Source organism: Chelonia mydas, chromosome 8 (assembly GCF_015237465.2).
Source record: "Chelonia mydas isolate rCheMyd1 chromosome 8, rCheMyd1.pri.v2, whole genome shotgun sequence".
In the NCBI taxonomy this organism is placed as follows: Eukaryota; Metazoa; Chordata; order Testudines; family Cheloniidae; genus Chelonia; species Chelonia mydas.
Window position 1 is genome coordinate 81330641 of NC_057854.1, and position 25790 is coordinate 81356430.

Genomic DNA, 25790 nt, shown 5'->3' on the forward strand with positions numbered 1-25790 from the left:
TAACACTCTTCCCCCTCCGAAAGGTATTCTGGTAATCCAAAAGATTGCAGGAGAGGGGGGAAGACTTAGATGCAACAGACATTTATGGCATTGTTGGGCATGCAATAACCTATGAAACAATGTCTTGTAAACTCATTGAAAGGGGAATATTTTATGCTTAGCAGCTCTCTTCCAGCTTCCTTTCCCCTCCAACACTCTGGGCCTGGCCACTAAGTTGCACAAACTTGCGCTCCAGAGGCAGGTATGCAGCGAAAGGCTGTTATAGCATATTCACCTTTCCCCTCCAAATAACCACCAACACCCATTTCCGCTATTTTTTTTTTGTAACATAGCTTTCCTCCACATGGTACAGCAGCTGTATTATGACTACTGTTAACTACTGCAACCTAGGAAAAAAGTACCCTTCCCATTCATGTAGAAAGCTGGCTAGCGCTAACTATCCATGCTTCAGTAGATACAATATAGTCTCTCATTTGATGCACCTGCATAAGCCTGATCACTGTTAATGGGCTGTCCATATGCATGCTTAACTCCCAACACACACTGTGTTCGGATAACTCAGCTACCATTGAAAATTGTTTACATAAAGGTAGGATTAACTGAATTTTTTTTTAACTGACATATCAATGTATTACTACTGTGTAATTTTGGCATCTGAAGTATACATTAAAATTCTTACTGCAAGTGGGTATTGCAATTTTATCGCATTATTATCCTCTACAGGAGTAGTAGTTAAGGACTCTCTCAAGAATATGAAATGCTGCTGCTAACATTCATGCATACCAGTTCAGAACTTTGCACTGCCAGGATTTAAGATTGGCCAAGTTTCAAATATTCCATTCTTGTGCAGTAACACTGTTCTGTTCCAAACGAAAGGACTGTTCCTCCCAGCCACAGTTGAACAACTGGGAGTCGGAAGATCTATCTTACCAAAGTGAGAAGAGAGCTTTGTTGTTGTTGTTTTGCTGTTGTTGTTGACAGACTGATGGAGTTTAAATAAAATGGGTCTTACTATGTCCTCACACCCTATTCCATCATTGACAAAACAGAACAGTAACAGGAAAAGATTTATTTAAGTCAAAAACCTCACTTAGTGGAGCTTGCAGAGGTTAGGCTATATTTTAGGGTATACAGTCTGCAGAGGTTTAAATACAGGTACTTGAATAAAAATCCCACTTATTCTGCCTGTCTCCTCTGAAGATTAAATTTCCTGAAGTTCCAAGCTCTACCCCTTAGAAGGCCCAATTTTGTGAAGCGATAGCTGGGTGCTTCTGGAAATACGCTGAACCCTATCAACTCCACTGGGAATTGCATTTTGCAAGACTGGGACATCAGAGCCAGATCCAGCCTGCCTTACTTACTTACAGCAGCAGCCCCACTTACTTCTATGGGGCTATTCATGAAATTAATGTGAACAAGGATTCAGCTCTAATTATTAAAAGCACACTGCTACCAAAACTGAAATTTATGACTGTCAAGAACCCAATATGCCTCTCGTGATGAAGGGATATGATTAGAAGCTATAATCAATTATTTTTCAATATTTTAGGTTTTCTATTACCATTGTAAAATATCATTACTCTCAAGATATTGTTTTAATAAATTTAATGAGGCTCTACAATTTACATTCAATAGATATCAATACACAGAATATATGAAAACACATATACATATAAAGTTAAACCTTTTTACAATTCAGCCAGTATGAAAGTACACAAGATATATTTATTCACAACACAATGGAACGCAGATATGCTTCATTCACTTGTCAAGCATCTCAGTGTAACATTATTCTGCAGCCGATGAAGCAAAATTCTCACCCCAAAAGGATGAACAACTTATTTACGTTATTTGACACATTTACAACAGGTTGTGTATGGTAAGGAATCCACATTCAGCACTAAATCATACTTACATTCATTTCAATGCAACCACATGGGGAAGGTGTCAGCACTGATTCTGGACCAACAATTTGGAAGTGGAACAGTTATATGAAGTGAAGTAGGTGAAGTGAACACTATAGTTTTCCATCCAGAAGCAACTCTTTCCTGTTATAAACTCTACCCTACCACCATTTTGGTATTAACACAGTGCAGTCACAAAATCAGAGCTTCTTCTCCCTTATTCATTTCCTTCTAAAAACAAGAGAAGAGTAAGCATGATCAGTTATGTTACAATGATAAGACTAATAAGTGCTTTTTTGTCTTTGATGGATTATGTGCATTGGTTAGTAATCTTCTCTGTGTCCAAGCCAGTCACATGTCTTTTGCTGAAAAATGTGAGAAAGGATACACCTTTCAATCACCTGGCAGAGTTCATTATTTTTGCACTACACTCAACCACTTCTTACAATGTGTTTCATCCAACTTAGGATAACACTGGGGACTGCAGTTGTAGATTCTCCTCCTTTGGATCATATTCAGTAGATACTGCATAACAATGCTATCATTCGTATCAATCTCTTGCTCTTCAAGAAAGCTTGCCTATTACATAATAATGTCACAGATTGACCGCACAATCCTGTGTGAATTCCAACAGTTTCCACTGGCCTGATCCTATTCTCACTGAAGTCAAGGGAAGTTCTGTCACTGACTTCAATGGGGGGAGCACAATACCCCTAAGAGTATAAAATGAATGTCTGTAACTAGTGTTAGTACAATGACTTCCAAAATACTCAACTGATACTCGGCACGTAATAATTTGCAACTAGTAGCATTACTTAAATGACATAGGAATGTAGATTACTGTACTTTTTATTTTCATAATATTGAACAAATGACATTCAGACAGTTGGAACTGAAAGTTACACTGTACTTTGATATCAAAGGAGTGAACAACAATAAGCATACAGGTTATATATAAAAATGGGATGGTAAAATTTATTGTGAAGGGCCCCTTTGCAAGGTACTGGGAGAGCCTCCACATAGGTACCGAGGTACTCAACTTCCACTGTAGGCATTCAGCACTTCAGCCTTGGATTCTAAGTTTGCAAAGGAAGGCACAGATATACCTGCAAAAATTGAGAGTACTCCTTGCTCCCACAAACCACACCCTTCATTTGCTCACATAGGTGCCCATTTTGTTCATGCAAATTCTTGTTTGCATGCACCAACATGGGCCTCTGCAGACAAAACAGGTGTGCTATATATGTATTTTTGCAGATGCATCTGTGACACCTTTCAAGAAATGTGTTACAGTTTTTTGATCAACTTTATTCTTTACGTAGGCTCACATGGGTTTAGGTCTAAATTTGTTTGCTACGGACCTCAATGGGAGTACTCATACGAGTAAGTGTTACAGGATTGGGCCCAAAATTTTCATCTGTCCTCAGAAACTACATGCCGAGTTTGAATGTGGTATAAACAGACTAGTTATAAACCTACATGCTACATGAGTTTAAAACTGCCTGACAGATCTGAAAATGTAATTGTAAATAGGAAACAATCATTGAGGGAGTGTGTTTCTAGTGGGATCTTTCCAGGATCCATTCTTGACCCTCTGCTAGTTAAACATTTTTATCAGTGACCTGGAAGAAGACAAAATCATTACTGATCAAATTTGCAGACGACACAAAGATTGGGAGCATGGTAAATAACGAAGAGGACAGGTCACGGATACAGAGTGATCTGAATCACTTGATAAACCAGTAAAAGCAAACAGGCATTTTAACATGGCAAAGCGTAAAGTCATACAGTACATCTCAGAACAAAGGCCATAGAGCATACTTACAGGATGGGGGACTATCTGGGGAAGCAGTGAATTGGAAAAGGACTGAGGGATCATCGCAGATAATCAGCTGAACACAAACTCCCAGGGCAACACTGTGGCCACAAGTGCTAATGAGATCCTCAAAAGTATAAGCAGAGGAACATGAAGTACAGAGGTTATATTACCTCTGTATTTGGCACTGGTGCAACTGCTACTGAAATACTGTATCCAGTTTGGTGTACACATTTTAAGACAGCTGTTGAAATATTGGAGAGGGTTCAAAGAAAAGCCACAAGGGTGATTAAAGGATTGGAAAACATGCCTTATAGTAAATGACTCAAGGAGAAGGGACGGGGTGACTTGATCACAGTCTATAAGTACCTACATGAGCAGCAGAAATTTGATACAGAGGGCTCTTCAATCTGTCAGACAAAAGTATAAGATCCAATGTCTGAAAGTTAAAACTAGAACAAATTTAGACTAGAAATTACATCTGAATGGTAATTAGCCATCAGAATAACTTACCAAGAGTTGTGGTGGATTCTCTATTACGGCACATTTTTAAATCAAGAGTGGATTTTTTTTTAAAAAAAGATATATTCTCGTTTAACCATAGCTATTGGATTTGAAGTAGAAATTAATTTAGAGGAGTCCTATGTTATGGACGAGGTCAGACTAGATGATCAAAGTTATCGCTTCTGACCTTAAAAAGCTATGAAGACACTTAACTACTGAGGTGCCACTATAACACTAAAGATTACCGTCTCTATTACTAACCAACACGTTCTTCCCTCCACCCTCTCCTCACGTGCTCCTTGAGCCTAATGCTAGTGACCATCTGTCCTCACGAAACCCAGCTTAACAGTTTCCGCCATTGTGCTCTGTAGTCGGGATGATTGTGTTTTTGCTGCTGCTGGAACTAACTCCGCTCTGAAATCTGTCTTGTCTGATTACACCTCATTTCTGAAAGACACTTTCACCCAAAAGTGTTTTTAGAGTGATCACAGTTACTCAAGTGCACATCTTGGAACAGCAATATCAAACTGGTAAACAATAAGACCAAACCACTCACAATCTGAAACAAGTACCAAACCACTTACCCTCATATTACAACAAAGACTAACAAATTTGAAGGTGTTCTCAGTGTGTGATCATTACACCCCCACTATTTCTTCATACCCCGTGTTTGATTTTATTGCCCTGTTGAGCTGAGTGGCTGTTGATTTATTTGTTTGGAACTAACTGGTGACTCTGAAATTGCTGCAACCTTTAAAGAATTCTTGATGGAGCTGAGTTCCCACATATGCAAGTTCATGATGTGCATTCCACAGCATCTCCTAGCAATCTTGTAGAGGGTTTTCAGCACAGCTTTCCTTAGAAGAATGTATACCCAGGGATCTAATATTTGATTCCACGTTGCCATTCGGAGAACGACAAGTATTGTTTCACAGGTTTCCATTGAACGATCTTCATTTATTCCGATATTGGCCATTGTCACCTGGAATATGGAATATTTTTAATTAAATATCAGAAAGCCATTTTAAGACAGCATGCAAATGACTGAAGTGATCAAAAAAGAGGGATACTCTCTCAAAGCATTTATCTGATAATCCTCCCACAGATTAATGCTCAATCAACAAAATAATTCTTTGTATGAATAGCACATTTCAATTCTGAAAAATCCCAAAATGATTTTATAAACAATATATATGTTTAATGGAGGTAATCAGAAAATTTCCAGCAGAGCACTGTTTCAATAAAATTTGCTAATTCAGCAAAATCAGATTTTGCAAAGAGAGCCCAATTTTGCTGAAGTTCCAACAGAACCCAGGAAGGGTTCAGTACCCTGGCTAGCTTTCTGCCAGCGCGGCCACCTGGCTTCTTGGCAACCCCCACTCCCTCCCCACCACGAGAACTGCCCTGGAACTCCATTCCCTTTTGCAAAGAATTTCAGAATTTTTGGTTTCATTCCCAATTGGAATGGAACTAGATCTCAAACTACCGAAATCCTCTATGAAACAGAATTACCTTTCTCTGCACAGTTCTAATGGTTAGCTACTAAAATACAACCACCCCTGCAATGGGGGCTGGCTGGCAGCCAGCTGCAAGATAGGGAGGAGTAGATACAGTGGCCAATGATACCGAGATAAATCTTTGGTCTTACAAAATATGCCATGGGTTCTCTAGATGTAGATTTCTATTTATACGGATATTGGCCATTTTCACTTGGGAAATTTTTTACATACAGACCTAGCCTCTCACATTTTGAAAATATAAATCCGTCTAGAGCACAGGACCTTCGTTTTCTAAGGTTTCAATGCAATGCAACTTAACAACCTCAAAGACAAAGGGTTGAGCGGTCTCTGGATCCACTGGTTTGAATCTTGGCAAAGGGTCTATATATTGCAAACCTGATGCTTGGGCCAATAATCCATCCCCTCTTGCTAACGAACACCCAGAGGATTTCATTCATCCTCGGAAGCACTGGGAGTAAATTACACCTGTATTCCATTACTGCTACTCCCTGCCCTTGTAGTTCCCTCACAGGAAGGCAGCTTTCATTTCCAGATGCAATTCAACGGGACCATTTCTGACCGGGGAAGCCTGGGAGAGAGACAGATTCAATGCATATCAAAGGCACCGTGACCAGGCCCTCTTCATGGCTGATCTCACCCACTTTCGGGGCTGCTGTGGGTAGCTTTGACATGCCACTCAATAAGCAAAGACTGACAGTGTCTTGTGCCACTGAGACACCTCTTCTCCATGTAGGCTTTCTGCCACCAGGGACTTGCAACATGGGTTCCTCTGGCTGATTGAGTCTGCTGGGGAATGTTAAATTGTTTCTTTTTATTAACAACATTAAAAGCCTCAGACATTTTTAGTAGGAGTAAAAGGTCCAAATCAGTCTCAAAAAGGATGCAGCACTCTTGGGTACCAGTTCCAATGCCCATAAAGTGAGCTAGACAAAGTAATTAGAAAACAAGATACTTTATAACTGACACTGTGACTACATTGATCTATTAGGTGTTGTAAGGATGGGTCAGTCTGTTCAAGTGCTAGTCTGGCATTTTCACAAACAGGGAATGTAAAAAAAGAAAAAGGAAAAAAGAAGAGTGAGTAAGGAAAGAAAAACAAGTTGAATTCTTCAACAGTAGTTATTTGACATTTTTAAAATAATCTTTTGTATTCCTGGCTCCTGAACCTGGTTTGTTGCAAAAAGGTAGAGCACTGCATCTGACTATAAGTTGAAGGGTGCAACAGAGAAAGAACATGAACAGTGACTGAATCTATTTGTATGAATGTTTCTATATGAGTATGTGAAAGAGAAAACTGGGAGGACCCATAGAGACTGTCTGAAAAAAGCTGGTAAGCTTGGCAGAAAGATGGCTGGGAACTGGTGTAAAAGTGAGGGATGTCTGAGTGCCATGCCAGTATAAACAGCTTTAAGGCAGCTTCTCTGAACCTGTTTTTCACTCTACAATCATTGGGCGCATTCCTCTCCGACATCAACAGTCCACCGAAACTTGGAGGACTCTTATGGTTTCTGCATGGGATCTGTTCTCATGAATGCTTTTCATTTTAGTTATTAGAAGCACAATTCTGCAAACCTCACACGCACACAGCACTTACTCATTCCATAAAACTAGTCTACAGCAAAAGGAAGCATAAGAAAAAGTAGCAAAATTAGACCTAAAACAAAAAGGTAGAAATTGAAAAAGCAGATATCATAAGTGTGTCTATTTTATTCACTATATGATTTTTAAATACAGATTTATAGTTTTCAAACATACCCCGAAGTCTCTTATTTACATGTACTTTCTAAAAATACAGCCGTTATTGTTCAAATTTGGATTCTGCAATTTTAAGCAATACAAATTGGAATTCTGTACATTTTGGGGAAAGGGATTGCATAGCTTTCCAAGAAACAGAATTTCTCTGTTTTGATTTTTATTAAAGCTGTGTATTATTGTTTTCTTCCACACACACAGTGAATTTTAGAATATAAATCTATAAAACTTCTATGATTCTTTTCCATTCCAGTGTGAATCACTTTTAAAAGGATCAGTTTACCATTATTTATAGTGCTGAAATAGGGAAATTATATTTACTTTAATAGTGGATTTATTCCTTTGTATCATTTTAAGATCAGAAAACGATATCTGAATTAGATATATGATTTTTATGGTTTACATTATTTGGTAAGGTGTAACTACTAGGACAGTTAATCTACATTTAGCAAGTTTGGTCTGTGCAAAAAATGGACATATGCAAACACCCCAAATAAAAATTTTTATTTATATACTCCAGAAAGTGCTGAAATAACTCAGCTTTGGAATCCTTACATAGAACATGTCGAGATAAAGAGATGTTATCTAAAAACTTTCATAACTTTGCTTTCCTATAAAACTTTGCTTCACAACCATGTTATTTAAAATACTTTCTACGTAGAGTTCCAGCTTATGTTCAGTAGAATGAAAGATAAAATAACATTTTCTGATTATTAGTCATATGTTTGGACTCTGATCCCACTTAAAAGGAGTATAAGAGAACAACACTGACAAAACCAGTGAGATCAGAATCTAACCATGCAAACACGCAAATTGCTTATGCCAAATGCAAGACTACCAAAGATTCTGGAAATCAGGTTCACAGAAACCAGCAATGGAAAATGCCTGGCAAGGGAATAGACTTAATTACCTGCTAACACCAGATTGTTCTGCAATCTGTTTGGGGAGGAAGAACTGGGTGCCTGGACACTATTATGATAAGTGCATGATAAATTAGATAGGCTTTTGGTGCTTTGTCCAGTCTAGTTTTAAAATGTGCCCAATAACAGAGCTCCCATTACTTTCCTTGGAAGATTTCAATTTCATAGATCTCACCAAAAGGAAATGTTTTTTTATACTTAACCAGAGTGTATGTCTACAGTATAAAATTTTGAAATTATTCTATTTGAATTTTTGGAAGCAATTTTATACATTCGGTCTTGCGTGTTCCCACTAAAGCGCGTGAATTCGGCAGAGTGCGTCCACAGTACCAAGGCTAGCATTGAATGTTGGAGCGGTGCTCTGTGGGTAGCTATCCCACAGTTCCAATGGGTGGTGGGGACTGCAGGAATTCTGGGTTAAGCTCCCAATGCATGATGGGGCAAAAACATTCTTGCGGGTGTTTCTGGGTGTGTGTCGTCAGTCGCTCCTCCCTCCGTGAAAGCTAAGGCAGACAATCGTTTCACGCCTTTTTGGCATGCAGACGCCAAACTTCTTTCAGCAGATGGTGCAGTACGGTGCACCGCTTCTCTCCTGGTACTATGAATCCACCTTGCATTTCCTCTCGTCTTTCTATGTAATCTCTATATGTATCTACTCTCTCTCTTCCTCATCTGCTGCTTTCGCTGCCAACTCTGCTTGGCCATTGTAAACCGAGCAGCACAGCTTCCGCCGCCAACTCTGCTCTCCCGCTCTTGCCGTGCTACCAAGCTTCTCCATGTTGTCTGTCCTGGGCTCCCGCCTCTGTGAAAGCTACAGAAGACAGCCATTTCCTGCCTTTTTTCAGCTATCGTGACCCGAACAGCACCTCTTCCGCTGCCACTCTGCTCTCCTACGTTTCGCGCCCTTTTTCCAGGATTACCCGTGCAGGCGCCACAGCGCGGCAAGCATGGAGCCCGCTCAGATCTCCGCTGCAGTTTTGACCATTGTAAGTACCTCGCGCATTATCCAGCAGTATGTGCAGTACCTGCAAAACCGGGCGAGGAAGCGACGACAGCGCAATTACTATACTGATGAGGACATGGACACAGACGTTCCTAGAAGCACAGCATGTGGCGATCGGGAGATCATGGTGGCGTTGGGCCAGGTTCATGCCATGGAATACCGATTCTGGGCCCGCAGCAGTGTTGCAGGTATGGGATGATTCCCAGTGGCTGCGAAACTTTCGTATGCGTAGGGCCACTTTCATGGAACTTTGTGACTTGCTGTCCCCTACCCTGAAGCGCAAAGACACCAACATGAGAGCAGCCCTCACAGTTGAGAAGCGAGTGGCCATAGCCCTGTGGAAGCTTGCAACGCCTGACAGCTACCAGTCAGTCGGGAATCAGTTTGGAGTGGGCTGCTGTGTTGCAAGTAACCAATGCAACCATTGACCAGCTGCTATCAAGGGGAGGGACTTTAGAAAATGTGCAGACCATTGTGGATGGCTTTAATGCGCTGGGGTTCCTTAACTGCTGCAGGGTGATAGAGCTCGCAGAACATGTCATCCCGAGTTCATTTTTTCCGCCTTCTAATCTGGACCAGCCTCTGGGACAGAATAGATAGGAGCCACGTTGAAACATTTGCACCTGCGGGAGGAGAAAAAGGGAGGATAATATTTTAAAAGACACATTTTAGAGAACAAAAGGGACACTCTTTCTCAGTGAAACAGACAATTCACAGTACACAGCACATGTTCTTTCTGTACAACGTCGCATTTTGCTTCTTATACTGAAGTGCCTGCCACTTTGGTGTGAGTACGCCATCACACATGGCCAGGCAACAGAATTCAGCTTGCAGGCAGCCATGGTAAGCCGTAGGGGCACGCAGGGTTCTGCTACTTCTGCATTCATTTCAATGCTTTCAAACTGCCAGGCCCCCTTTCCCATAGCAAGCAATGCCTGGTGGGTTTGCCTGCAGGCTCTCTGGGATGATCGCTTCATACAACACCCACCCCTCATCACACACCCACCACGTGGCTCCTATGAGGCTCTGAGCAGGGATGAGCCCTTTAAATGCGAACAGCCCAGCACAGCTGGGTTTCCCCCCACCCCTCGGCTCTGATCAGGCTCTCACTCACCAGAAGTGCTTTCTCCAAGGTCATGGTCCGAGAGCCTGCCTTGGGAGTGGGGGGAGGCTGCTGGCTCCAACGTTCAGACTAGTTCCTGGCTAGGGGGGAAAAACAGATCCCCACTTGCCGCCTGTGCACTGTCATCCTCCTCCTCCTCTTCGTCCTCCAATAACTCATCCTCCTCGCTCCATGCAACTCCCCACCGGCAGGTGTCCGTGGACACTGGTGGGGTAGTGGTGGCGTCACCCCCCATAATTGCATGCAGCTCACAGTAGAAGCAGCATGTATGGGGCTGTGACTCACAGTGCCTGTTCGCCTCCCTGGCTTTTTGGTACGCTTGCCTGAGTTCCTTGATTTTTGTACGACACTGCTCTGTGTCCCTGGAGTAGCCTCTTTCCGTCATGGCCCTGGAGACTTTAGCGTACGTATTTGCTTTTCTTTTTTTGGAACGTAGTTCTGCCATAACAGATTCATCTCCCCAACATGCAATGAGATCCAGTACCTCCCGTTCGGATCATGCTGGCGCTCGTCTGCAAATTCAGGACTGCGTGGTCTCTTGTGATGGTGGACTGTGCTGATGGTGACCAAACAGGAAATGAAATTCAAAAGTTCCTGGGGCTTTTATTGCCTACTTGGCTAGTACATCGGAGTTGAGACTGTTGTCCAGAGCGGTCACAAGGGAGCATTCTGGGATAGCTCCCGGAGGCCAATAACGTTGAATTGCGTCCATAGTACCTGTAACCCGGAACGCTGGTGGCGTGGCGCGCTGAAGCTGTGTGGGAGGGGGAACAGTGGCAGAGGGACTGGGTGCTAGCCTGCCCGGCCAGGAGCTCAAGGGCCGGGCAGGACAGTCCCACGGGCTGGAAGTGGCCCACGGGCCATAGTTTGCCCACCTCTGCTCCAAACCCATCTCTCTCCCACTGCTCCCTCCTGTGCTGCAAGAAACTGCATAAAAGCAGGCAACCAAGAGGATGGGTCTGGAAAGCAGAGCTGGCGCTAGGCATAAGCAGACTAAGCAATTACTTAGGGCCCCAAACAGGTCAAGGAAGCCCCCCTATTAATTATTAGTATGCACTGGGGGGGGCACACAAATATTCCTGCTTAGGGCCCCCAATGGGCTAGCACCAGCAATGGCTTAGGATCCCACTTTCTATATTGAAATATAATAATCTATGGGTTGGAGCAACCTTTCCTCCTCCCATAAGTTTCACCACAGACCAGTATAAGATCCTATCTGAGGAGGTGCACGGTCTGACAAGCTTTAATATAGATAAGATGGTTTTTGAATGTTGGTCTGATAGTTGTGGCCAAATTACACATTATAATTAAATCGCACACATGCAGCACTACACAGTCACTGATATCTCCCCAAAAGCTTGTGGAAAAATAATCTGTCCGCATTTTATTCCTGCAAAAAGTTACTTAAATATTTTGCACTTCCAGAAGTCTCAACAACTGGCATTTATAAGAGACCATGTACTATACGTAAAGCTGCAACAGTCGGTACAAGCTGCCTAGAAGATTCAATTTTGTAGTATTTTATCAACAATGGATTTTTAAGAAGTCGTATACACCTTTTATCTACAATTTTATATTCCCTGAAACCTTGGGGTTATCAAAGAAGTGCTGACACCAACTTACCTACAGCATTGCTATAAAAGTGTCACAGCTTGTAAATGGAGAATGTAAGTTACTGCTGAGCCAAAGCAGAGTCCATGCAATAATTACATTTTGATTTGGTTTCTTATTTTATATTTGTCAATTAAAAAGCAAGGAGTTCACAGAACAACATCACATGGTGCATGTACTTCTGCTGCCACTCAAATACACACACACACACACACACACACACACCCCTAGTTTTACACTGCAGTATTTATGACAATGTTTGGTCTACAGCTTCTATTTTTCCCTAATGATCTCTCCCTCCCTATTTTAAAAACTAAGGGCCATATCCTCATCTGGTGTAGATGTGATGTGCCTTCTACACTAACTGTGGTTGTGGCCCTTGTAGTTAAATTAAACCCAAGTGTGCGGCTTTTATATAGAACTGTGGCTAAGAAAGCTAACAGGAGAAAAGGAAAGGTGGCACCTGTTTTATTGTTTTTGTTTGTTTTTAAAAAAGTGAAAGTGAAGTCAGTAGAACTGTTTGTATGAGTAAAGATTACTGACATGAGTAACGGCTGCAAGAACAAAACTTAACAAGTGAAAAATAAATGGCCTGATTCTCCTTTCTTTTCCATGGCTGTAAATCAGGAATAATGCCATAAAATTAACCGTATGACACTTGTACTAGAACAGTGGTTCCCAAACTGGGGTTCATGAACCCTGGAGGTTCGCACAAGGTTATAGGGGGTTCGCCAGAAAAATTTCCCTAATGGCGGCTAGAGGACCCTGGGCATAGGAGGCAGCAGGTGGGACCCGGTTCCAGGGCACATAGCCTGAGACCCATGGAGCACTGAGCAGGCAGCCCAAGCCCCATGGAGAGCAGGGCCGGGAAGTTGGGGCTAGCAGCCCGAGCCCTGCCCCCGTCAGCGGGGGGCCGCCAGCCCGAGCCCCAGCAGTCAGCATGGGGTCGGCAGCCCAAGCCCCATGGAGCGTGGGGCTGGGCAGTTGGGGCCGGCAGCCCAAACCCCAGCAGTCAGCGGGGACCGGCAGCCCAAGCTCAGTGGAGTGCTGAGCGGGCAGCCCAGACTCTGGCGTGGGACCAGCAGCCTGAGCCCCCTACTGGGCAGGGCGGCAGCTGGGACCCCAGGTCTGCAGGTGGCAGCTTGGACACCAGTCCTTGGCAGACAGGGGAAGTTAGGCAGCATGAAGGGCAGAGTGAGCGGGGGGGGGGGGAGGGCTGGTCAAGGCTGTACGTGGAGGGTGGTCAAGGCTAATTTGTCCCTTGCAGGGCACCCTCTTAGGGATGGCCCTAGTGGTGGAAGAAAAGGTGTTTGCACGCCAAACCAGCCGGAACCACGTTGTAGCCAGTGGAGCAACATAAAGGTGGCTCAGTAATTCGATATTTAGTCATTCTCTCTGGAGTGCTGTTTTGCTTCAGTGAGATGTGAGTGAATCTTCTTATTTTCTGGTTTGTTGGTTGTTAGCATTCTCTCTGTGTTATTTTTATTAGAACTTTTGTACACAAGTTCAATGGATAAGTGGTGAAAAAGGAAAGTGTAAAGATACAAGAATTAACTAGTGTTTCCTCAAGTCCACACTGTGGAAAATCTAAGTATAATGATCATGATGATCCTGGAAAGTCACTTACAAAGAAAATAAAATATGACGATTATATAAAATATGGCTTTACATGCATTGGTGATCAAGAACATCCAGAACACTGTGTGTAATTTGTGGTGATGTTCTAGCAAACAGCAGCCTCAAACCTTCTCTACTTCAGCACCATTTAGAAACTAGGCATCCCGCACAACTCGACAAGACTGTTGATTTTTTCAAGCGAAAAATCAGCTGAGAGGAAAAGTGACATTACCAGTTTTATATCCAAAGCAAGTTCTGATAATGAAAACGCACTTGAAGCATAATACACGTGAGCTACCAAGTAGCAAAAGCACCAGAAGCCCATACCATAGCAGAGAGCTTGATTGGTCCATGTATAAAAGACTTAATTCATTGCATGCTTGGAGAAAAGGCTGCAAAAAGGATTGACATGGTACCTTGGTCCAATAATACGTTGTCACGAAGAATTAATGACGTCAAATAATATAGAGACTACACAGAGTGAAAAAGTCCATATTATGCTATACAGTTGGATGAATCAACTGATGTAGCTAATCTAGCTATTTTTCTACTGTTTGTACGTTATGTGAATGAAGGTATGGTTGAAGACGACTTGTTGTTTTGCCGACCATTGAAAGAACGTACAACTAGAGAAAATATCTTCAATCTGACTAATGCATATTTTCAAGAAAAGGAAATAGATTGGACCCGTTGCCTAGACATTTGGACTGATGGGGCCACATCAATGACAGGGAAGTATACTGGATTTGTAACTCAAACAAAAAAAAGGTCGCATCAAAAGGCTCTTGGACTCATTGCAGTATCCATAGATAAGCCCTTGCAGCAAAACGCATGCCTGAGGGACTGAAGGAAGTGCTGGACAATGCAGTGAAAATGGTGAATTTCATAAAATCACGGCGAACAAATTCCAGAATATTTCATGTACTTTGTGAAGAAATGGGTAGTATACACAATTGTCCGTTGACCCATACGGAAGTTAGATGGCTCTCACAGGGCAAAATCCTTCTGCGCTTGTTTGAGCTTAGAACAGAAATCCTAGTTTCTTTCAACAGCCACCCTTTCCACCTTGCCAGCTGTATGGAAAATAATGTCTGGCTCCAGAGCCTAGCCTATTTAGCAGATATTTTCTCAAGAATTAATGACCTAAATTTCTCTCTTCAAGGCCTCAATATAACAGTTTTCAATGTGCAAGAGCAAGTTGAATCCATGATAAAGAAGTTGCAGTTCTGGGAAAGTTGTTTGGAAAACAATCAAACTGAGTGTTTCAGTACTCTTCATGACTTCCCGGCAGAACAAACTTCAGTTGGATCCGTGCACTAAAACCAATATAACTGCATACCTAAAAGGACTTTGCACTACTTTCAGAGAATACTTTTCCAGCTATGTCAGGTGATAATGACTGCATTCACAACCCCTTTGATGATACCACTTTCTCAGCACAGATATTGAACACTGAGGAAATAGAGAAATTGATTGAGATCTCCTGTGATTACGAACTGAAAAGAAGTTTCAGAAATCTGTCATTGATCAACTTTTCGCTGAGTTTAAGAAACGATTACCCCCTTCTGGCAGAAAATGCTGCTACAGTTTTGTTACCATTTTCAACAACATACTTATGCGAGAAAGCGTTTTCCTCGTATGCACATCTGAAAACCAAACAGAGAAACAGACTTGATGCCAAACCAGACGTGAGACTTTCCCCCTACAGTGGTTCCAGAGTTCCAAGAGCTATGCAGAGCAAAGGAAATGCATCCATTACACTGAGGAAATTTAAACTTAAATCCCTGGAAATATTAATTCTTAGGACGGGGTTCACGAGATTTCCCAATTTAGTGAAAGGGGTCTGCACGTTGTTAAAGTTTGGGAACTACTATACTAGAGGGAAATGAGACACAAGGGGACAGATTCTCAGCTGGTATAAACTAGCATAGATCCACTGAAATCTGACAGTATATCAAATCTACACAGGTAGGAGTCTGGCCCAGCATGTGTACATTCAAGTCCATGTCTGTTTGCTGCTAATATGTACTCACCTACATACATCAATTCACTGCTTATCCTTCTGAACACAGTTCCCTTGAGAAAGAGCAGTCATTCACTAGGTAGGTGTGAAGGACACTATCCTGGGAAAAGTACGGTGAAGGGAAGTGCAGAGTCCTAGATAGCTGGTGCTACCAATTAAGAAAACCAAAAATCCAAAGTTCAGAAAAGATTCTGATGGCCAGGTTTGGCTGAGGATACCCAGACTATGGAGGTCTTATGGTTAAGGCAACTTGGCTGGAGATCTGGGTTCCATTCCTGGCCCTGCCATGGCCTTCCTGTGTTCAGAGTTCAACATAACTCACAGGAGTATTGTGAAGCTAAAATCATTAATGTTTGTGAGGTGCTCAGATACAGCACTGTGGTGAGAAATGCCAGAGGAAAAGCCTATAGCTATATTAATATAATTCCAATCAAATAATAAAAGGTCACTTTTATTAGCAGTGAGTCAGTTGACACATTCAAAAGTCTTAGGGCAGAGAATACTGCTATATCCACATTTGTTCAAGTAGCACATTTGTATACAGTCTCTTAACTCCGATCAGAGAATTAGACGTAGTCTCACTGATCATCCTGTAAAGTTCATGGGACAGATTCTGATCTCACACAAATGTTATACTGTTGTAATGTCAAAAAAATTATTCTAGCTTTACATCAGCATAACTTTGATTAAAATAAGTCTCTGTGGTAATTTGCTGTCTGGCAATCCAGCTACTTCTGACCTAGAGGTGTAAGCAGTTCTTGGTGTAGTTGCTGAGCTGGTATAAGATCCTGCTCTTCATGACTTCCCAAATGAAAGAGTCTGCAGTGCCATTACGGTATATTTTGTTATGCTCTATTAAAAGTTTCTGGGATATTTTCACCATCTGCAATTTTACAGCTTTTATGCAGCAAACTTAGAGACAAGAATACATTATCTGAACAATTACTCATAAATAATATAATTTACCATGAGCTTTTTATGGAAGTAGCCATCAGACATAAGTGTAAAAGCGACAGACTCCAAAAGAATATATCAAAACTACCAGATAAACGTTCCAAACATCCTGACCAGTATAGTTAGTGTCTCTTTTGTTACTCTTTTGTTACAATTTATGGACATTATGATGCTGTATATGGAGATATGAATACAATATTAAAGTAAACTTTATCAAGAGGAATGTATTTTGTGTACACAAGATTAAACATTTTAACTACAAAAAAGTTAATAGAGCTCTGACTCTCTCCTCTATGTCATGTCCCAAGAAGGTCAGGTTAACTAAAATAAATCAACTGCCTACTAGAGCCCTGTGGACAGAAGTTAGTTGTACAGCAGTTTTGAAAATTGGGGAAAGATAAAATTAAGCACAAAGATCTAAACTTTGTCTAGGGCATAGGCACCAAACTGTGCCCAGCAAGAGACCACAAGAAGGAAGTTGTCCACAGCAACCTTCCTGGAGCATTCCATAATGGGGCACAAAGACCTTTTCTGCATGTTATCCCCATGTACACCCCTGAAATGGCAGCAACCTCTGTGTACAAACACCTACACAGATTATTCATGCTTTTATTACGTATCATTTGTATTAGCAGAAATAATTTGTCTGGATCCTGTGTGCAGAGCTGCCTTGGGGCACCTGTTTGGGAAACAGGTCCATGCTGAGACAGAATACAGTCTTAAAAAAAAAAAAAAAATTATCACATATCCTCAGTGTAAACTTGTCTACATGAATACTTAATTTGCAGTGCATAAATAAGTCAGTGCATAAATCTACCCCGGACTGGCCTACCATGCACAAAGTGTGTTTGTGGACCCTGCTGCCCATGCACTGAAAGTTCTCTAAATGCCCTTTGATCTCCCCTCTTTGAAACAAAAATAGATTAAAGCACACTAGAGAACTTCTAGCGTGTGGCAGGAAGGTCCACATGGACTCTTACGCTATGTCTATGCTTGGAACTACTGGTATGAGTCCCAGCTCGCACAGATATCCTCACACTAGTTCTCATCGAGCTAGCACACTAGTGTAGCACAGGGCAGTGGCTAGCCACTCTGAGTACAAACCTACCTTGACCCCTTGGGTACGTTCTCAGGGCAGCTGGCCTGTGCCACCACTTGCTGCTGCCTGTGCGTCCATGGCTACAGGACTCAATGAGAACTAGCAAGAGTAGGTTCATGCAAGCTGGGACTCACACCCCTAGCTACGAATGTAGATGTAGCCTTAGTGCATGGCAAGCTAGTGCAGGGCAGATTTACACCATGCCTTGCCACAAACTACACGTTTGTGTAGACAAGCCCTAAAATCAGCTACAGTCTCAATATTCTTGGGTTATTTGAGTGGAAAGATAAGAAATTTTGGAGCTGAAAATAGTAGATGACTCCACATATAATGCAAAGGCACATAGTGCCTAAAAAGATGCCAGCTAAAGAAACCACCCTTGTAAGGCTGTTTATAAAGTGTGAAGAATGAGGTTATGTGTAGTATTTTTTATAAATATCATATGCTCCTTAGGTTTCAAGTCTATTATTTGTGTCTACATTATGTAAGAATTCAATATAGGGCTGAATTCCATAAGCGTTCCTTGCTCCCACTGACTTAAAGGATGCCACAAAACCAGACCCATGCTCAGAAGGAGCATTCAAACAAGGGGAAACAGATCGTAAGTACATATTGAAGGCCTTTTTCCTTCCCTGGCCTTTAGAGTGCAAAAACACTGTATACATTGACATGGGGCCCAATCTTGCAAGCCTTTGATGCACAGGTCTCCCAAGGACTTCAAGCAGTCTACTGATTTGTGAGCCAGTGAAACCCACTGTTCAGTGTGTCGTACATCTCCACCTAATGACTAGTCCAGAGAGGTAATGTGTTGGCTGTCTGATAGAAGAATTATTCCCTTAGCTCAAAAGGCAGAGGCTGCTGCTTTTAGCTCTGGCAATCATGGGTTTGATCTCTGGTTGTAACCCACAGTGGTGGTCATTAGAAAGACACAAATGGACATTTATTCATAGTTATTTGTTTATAGTACATGTGTCTTGTAGGGTTGAGAAAACAAAGATATACTGTAAACAATAGGGGCCAAATACTCATGTATATTCATTTAAGCCAGTGGAGCTATGGCGATGTATAACATCTACAGATCTGGGCCTAAGCAAAAGTGAATGTGGCTTTTTTTAGCGTTGTAAAAAAATTCTCAAAACCTCTATAAAAAAAAACTGGCTCGCTTTTATACAAATAGCTTTACATAAGTGTTTGATAAAGGCTGTGCACTGAAAGAGCAGGCAGAGTGAATCGCTATTACATTTACTTAGTTGGAATAAATAAATTACAACTAAAGAGGTTTTATTTTTTAACTTGACAAAGTAATCACATTATAAATCCTACTAAGGATGGTCATGAAACTGTTTTATCTTTTATTATTAAAGAGAGAAGAGGAAAAAAGATCTAGTCTTCATTTAAGGATGATTTATTTTTCTCTCTTCACCCCACCCCCCAGACTTCAGAGCTTGAGCTCCAGCCCAAGTCACAACTTCAAAGCGCTATCTGCACAGCTCTTTTTAGAGCACAAGCGGGAGCCCCACTAGTGTGAGTCTGTTGACCAATGCTGGAAGGCTCACTTCCCCAGGCTGTGTAGACATAGCCAGAGAGCAAAGACAGTCCCTGCCCCAGAAAGCTTACAAGGTAAGTAACAGGCTGCACTTCAACAGTGAGTGAATACTGCAATGTAAATATAAGATGTCGTTATTAAAGCAGTTTAAAAGAGTGTTAAAAGCTGGTGAAGAATCTACAATAAGTAAGTTTCATAGCTAGCACTTGAGCTCCTATCACGATGATATTTAGCAAGCAGAAACAGAGGTGGATGAGAGAAGTTAGCCAGAGCAAAGTGAGAAACCAAGAAGAAGATTTAAATAATGATCTCTTTCAAATATGAGCTGATCCTGCAGTACTGTTTGACATAGCTTTAACGGCTGTGTAAAGAAGGAAATAGCTAACCTATCATCATCGGGGGGGGGGGGGGGGAGGAAAATCAGGATTTCATATTAATACCAAAATTAAATATCCATAAGGATACTTTGGACAGCTTGGAGTATTGATATAACAGAAATAGTATAAGACATGAATTTATCAGATTAAAACTGGCCAATATGGAAGAATTGCTGGAAATGTTCCATGTGAACTTATTTCAGCAAAGAAGGTTTGGATCACATATTTACCATTTAAAGAATTTATCAGCCCACAGGACAAAGATCCAATCTCAGTCTAGGCAGCTATCCAAAACTGATTATTCAGTATATGATTTTTCAAGCAAAAAAGACCCGGCGTACATAACTATCTTAGCCAAAGAACATGATCAGATCTACGGTAACTGAACCCAAACTGAAATGCTTCCTATTTTGGATCAAGTAGCAAATCAAAAGTCTTTAATGAAATGAGCAGGTCTTGAAAAGTTTACTAACTGCAGGCATGCAAGTCAGAGATAGATATTAGATCTGGGTGGAGACCAGAAACACTCTGTTGTGGAGGATTTAGAAACTTTGTAGTTTGCTTTCATTCCGATTCAGAACAAAACCCAAACTCTCCAGGAAAGAATTTCAGAAAAAAAAAGGTTTTGAAACATTTTGTTTAGACAAAATTGAAAAACACTTCAATTTCAGCTAATTTTTCTTTTATAATACCACCAAATTTTAAAAATCAAACCAAAATGTCATTTTGAAAGGAAAAAATATCAACCCATTTTGTTCCCAAAAAAAGGCAAAAATGGGCTGTTTTAACATTGTAGGAATTCTTTCCTTTTTCCGACCCTGCCTTGCCCAAAATAAAATTTTGGTAAAATCATGTTTATTTATCAAAGCATTTCCATTTTGATAGAACTGCATTTGCCAAATGAAAACTGTTCCACTGAAGTTTTTTCAACTAGCTCTAGTAAATATGAACAACGAGGGTGAGAACCAGAAGTAATGCTCTGGCAAAACCTATTCCCATGCCAGCTGCTGGTAAGTGAGGGTGATGTCACTATTTCAGGGCTCTGTCTTAAATATCAGTCTCAGTCTGGTAAGTATCTGATAAAGCCAAAGCTCCTCTCCCCTTCTGGAGCCACTTGGCTGCTGCAAGAGAAGAGATTCTCGACTATTCTACTTTTCTACCAGAGCCTTTTTACTACTGCGATGACTGACTTCATCTGGCTTTCTTCTCCTCCCAACCTCCTGAGTACTGTACTGCCAAATCCAGAGAAGAACAATTCCTAAATAGTCTGTGAGTAAACTATACCACGACTACTTTTAGAAAGCATTCAGAGATACCTCGTTTGAAAACTGACATGAACTCTACATAAACTCACATAAATAAGTTAAAAATATTTCTCCTCCTCTGTATACCTTGGCTAGTCTAATCTCTGCAACCCAGCTCAGTCCCATACAGCAAATTATTTTTCTGAAAGGCTGAGGCCAACTGGAATTTTACCAAACTTGAGAAAAAAGAAAAAAAAAAGATCACCTACGAAGACAGACAACAACATTTGTGAAAATCCAGCATTACCCCAAGTATATATAATAGAGCATAAGCCCATGATTTAATTCTTCACAGTGCAAAATATATTTTATATATATATTACACACACACACACACAGCGCTATTTATAGTCAATTCTATGTAATGTGATGCTATAACTGAGAAAGATATGGCATAGTTATGGTTCCACCACAGATATTTTATTTAAAGAAACTGTATTTCTGAGGTAGGGTGGGAAATCATTAAATTAGAGGCTGTATCCGTTCCGAAAGTGGTATAAACTAGTAGTGGTATAAACTCCAGTAAAATCAATGGAGCTATGCAGATTTACATGAGCTTAGGATCTGCCCAATGGTTCACATAGCTACCTCCCTCTAAATAAAGAATTGTAAATTCTGTTTATACATGTGTGAAAGCATCAGGAAATTCAAAGCTCTGATTCCCACAGCAACCGTAAGTATTTAAGTATGGTACCATATGAGGTTTGTGTGTATGTATATACAATACCATGGTTTAATTGCTGCAGAAATCAGAGCTTTGAATTTCCTGATGTTCATTTGTAAATTGAAACAAACTTGATATAAATTTAATAGAGAGTCCTCCAAACAAACCCAAATCAGAAATTCTTTCTATACAATTCCTTTGTACTGACAATAAGCAGCTGAAATTTCAGCCAAAACAGCCAATTTTCTCCCCAGAAATTTATAAACACCTAAAAACATGAGCTCATAAAAAGGTTCATAGCAATGTTCCAATAATAAAACCATTTAGTACATTAGCAGTTCAGTCAGAGGAAATCAATCAATCAGGAATGATAACTGAATTCTCCCTACGCTAAAGGACATACTGTAACAGCTGTCTGACCATCCAGAGCCCACCAGATCAGGAAGAATGAGTCCGTTTCTGCCAATGAAGCTTGCAAGCCTGATTAACGTACAACAGAAGATTTATTTTTCCGTAAGGACTCAGAAAAGACTGTTGTCAGTCTCACAGATCCTCTACTTGGGCTAAGTAGTAGGTCTGAAGAAGAAAATCTCTAGAGGATAGTAATCTTTAGAATATTGATTCTACTGAGTAAAGATAATGAGCCAGATCCTGCAGATCTTTTCCAGGCAAAAGCCGCTCTTTTTTTCTTTCCCCTATAAAATTAGTTCACTTCTTCTAGATGAGGTGAAAGTAAGCAAGCTCTTGAAATGGGCTTGAATTGGGACCATGTGCTGGATCGGGAGAGTAATGGCTATTTCTTTTTAAGCTTGTGTACCAGGTCAGCATTTTCCCTGGATGGGTCAGCCTGCTGCAGAGCCAGGTTGTAGTGTTAGCAAGGTCTGGCACTAAATTTATAATTTTTCCTATCGAGACATTTTTTCTTTATCTTTCCCTTTGCAGCAGAAAAAAGAACCATGTATATCAACCTACTAGTTTTCAAATATCTCTAACAAAAGTAAGGAAGACTCTAGGATTTAAAAAAATGGAATAGTTTCTACTGGTTCTATTTTCAACTTTCGAGTTTGCCGAACGGAAATACTCAGAGCACCATTTATGGCACTGGTTTTTTCTGTAGTAGCAACTTTTAAAGAGCTGTGTGGCCAGATGAGTGAAGAGATTTAACATCACCACCAGCAATCTTCAGAAACACATTTGTACTACTTCAAAGGCTAATTTATCCTTGCTCAAATAGCCGTGTTTTTCATTGGAATACAGCATCCTCCAGAAAGTTAGCCTGAAGCTCATGAAATAAACCCTGATATCTCTTCTTTACGAAATTTTCCATTCAGAAATACCTTCCCTTTCAAATGCATGATTCAGTTACCAAAAATCACCTGCCAGAGACCATAAGAGAGAATCTACTATATTTTAAAGCCATTTTATTTTGTGAGGAAATAAAAGGAGATTCAGCATTTTTTGGAGATAAACTGCAGAAAGAAAGCAATGAAGAGACAGAAATGTGAGGAGATTTCGTACACATCAACATAAGGTAATATGAGAGATTTAATCAGCCAAGACACAAAAGTGTGATATAGAAAGCAGTAATGCAGAGACAGACTTCAGGATTAGCATGAGAAATACATTGGATATAAATTTGCAAGGTAATACCACTGTATTAAAACATGTATGTACACACAGACGAAGTGACAGGTATAGAAGAAGTTCTTGTAAAACAAAGGCGGTAAGAATGCTTTCTACTATACTAGTAATAATTAAGGGCCAGATCCTCAGCTGATGTTAATCAGTGCAGCACCACTGACCTCCAAGATCCTTTGCCAATTTACATCAGCTGAGAATCTGGCCCCAGTGATGGAATTCTACACGCAGCAGAACGGAGGCAGCAAACTGTACTCCAACCATAGAGCCGCCTTCACTAACATGCCCCTCCCTTCTCACCTCATAACAAGAGGCACAAAGGTATGCAGAAGAGCCAGTTTGCCAGCTGTACTCTACCCAAGAAAATTTCCCACGTGTGCTATTCCCAAGGTGGCCAGTTCCAGGCAGCTTACAGTCCCTTTAAACTAGCTAAACTGGGGGGCGGAGGGGGAGGAGGAGCTAACTGGAATCAGGACCAGGAGCCTTGAAACCCAGCTCCCTGTTGTACCACTACTGCACCACTCTTGCATTTCAAAAAAGATAATAAAAGGACGACGAAGTTCAGAGAACTGCAATTAAAATAAATGCCGGAGATTCTCCATAGCCGGAATGTGATCCTGTACAAAAATTTACTCTCAGACCCATCCCATGTGTAATTACAGGAAGTGCATTTTACTTCTCCAAATAGCAAAATATTGAGAAAAATGCAATTACCCCTTCGGCCACAGAGAATTTATGTGATAAAAGTCAGAATCTGTTCAGATGAACGTAGCTCCAAAAAACAAGCAGTTTCAAGAAATAGGCTAGGCATCATGCTACCGTCAAAAGAGCAGCTCTGTGTAACAGCATAGATTGTCATTAACATGCCTGCCACAAAATGCTACAATCCCTTCTGCTTTATTCGGGAATCCAACCTCTTGGGGCCATATCTTGCTGACCTTACTCAAAAAAATTCCCTATTTGCTTTGATGAGTAAGGATGAGCAGGAATTGACCTTTGGCAACACAAAACATGACTTGACACAACCTGGTTCTGCACAGAAGTTGTGTGTTAACATTTTTGGAAAATACTATCATGAAACAGTGTTTCAGATTATCAACTGTGTCTCTGGTAATCCACAACAAGCAGAGTCATTGGGACCATTCATCCCACACGTGGGTCATGCCCATACAGGGAACAGTAAAATATGAGTTTCTTCTTGTGGAGTTTCCTATGAATTCTCCCATCATGATGAAAGAGGAATGGAATAAGCAGGACATTCAGTTCCCCCAAACTAGCAGATCCCCCAAGAGCTGCATTAATCTAAGGGAGACCATGAAGGCGGTGCTCTACACTGTGTCTGCACTCTCTCCTGCTCCCTTGCAGCAAGGCTCCCGCATGAGGGCAGAAAACCCATCCTCACAGCCCTGCTAATCAGTGACCAGCTCATTTCTGGCTGGGAAGCATAACAAAGTCACTGTCTCAATGTACGTTAGGTAAGAGTCATGGGTATTTTTATTATTATGCATGTATTTGTATTGCACAAGCCCCTAGAGGCTCCACTGTCCTAGATGTTGAACTTACACATAGAAACAGACAGTCCCTGCCCAAAGAGCTTGCCATCTAAACAACAGGATACTTTGGCACAGAATAAAGACTTAATACTTTTACATACATGATTTAAATACTAACTACAAAGAAAAAAAGTTATATTGCATTAAAATATTTAACAGTGAGTATAAATCAATGGATAGATGTGCAAAATTTGGGAACATTGATTTTATAATGAAAACGGAGTATCTTCATTTAGAAAGTAGGTGCCATTCAGTATTACAGGTATTACTGAACCAGAGGAGAAAGTTACACATAGCAGTGTGCACACAGCAGTTAACAATGACAAACTCAATTAGAAACTAAAAACAAGATGTGCAGTTCTACTGAAGTAACCCATGCCCTTGTATTTGTGATCCTTATCCCCCACCACCTTTACCTCCACCATTTGTCCTTCCCAGACTTTGTCACACCCCTACTTAGGCCTAACTCATGTCAGCACAACTCCTACTCACATCAAGCTCTCTAGTGTACTAGTTCTTCAAGATAGAGAGTAGAACCCCGGTCTCACTGAAGTCAATGGAAAGACCCCCATTACCTTTCCTTTAATATGGCACCTAGCATACTTTTGGCTACTCAGTGAACGAACAGCAAATAATAATTAATGATAAATGGATGGAAAGCTAGGACTATGTTTACTTTAGACACTTGCTCATTTAAAAAGGTATTTATCACCTTTTCTTTAATACGGCCCCTAGCATACTTTTGGCTACTCAGTTACCAAACAGCAAATAATAATGATAAATGGATGGAAAACTAGGACTATACTTTAGACACTTGCTCATTTAAAAGGTATTTTTACTTTAAATATTAGTAAGAATCCCC

At 41.0% G+C, this 25790-nt stretch overlaps 1 protein-coding gene across 4 annotated transcripts in view; it reads right to left on the reverse strand.

Moving 5' to 3' along the window:
• Window positions 1–1588: 1588 nt before the first annotated feature.
• The window catches only part of PTGFR (prostaglandin F receptor), a 33729-nt gene continuing 9527 nt past the window's right edge, over window positions 1589–25790 (reverse strand). For all 4 annotated transcript variants that reach the window (XM_007065714.4, XM_027828027.3, XM_037907488.2 and 1 more), the window contains exon 3: window positions 1589–5206. In XM_007065714.4, coding sequence (XP_007065776.1) covers window positions 4901–5206 — 306 coding nt within the window. In that variant the 3' untranslated portion in view covers window positions 1589–4900. The remainder of the gene's footprint in view (window positions 5207–25790) is intronic.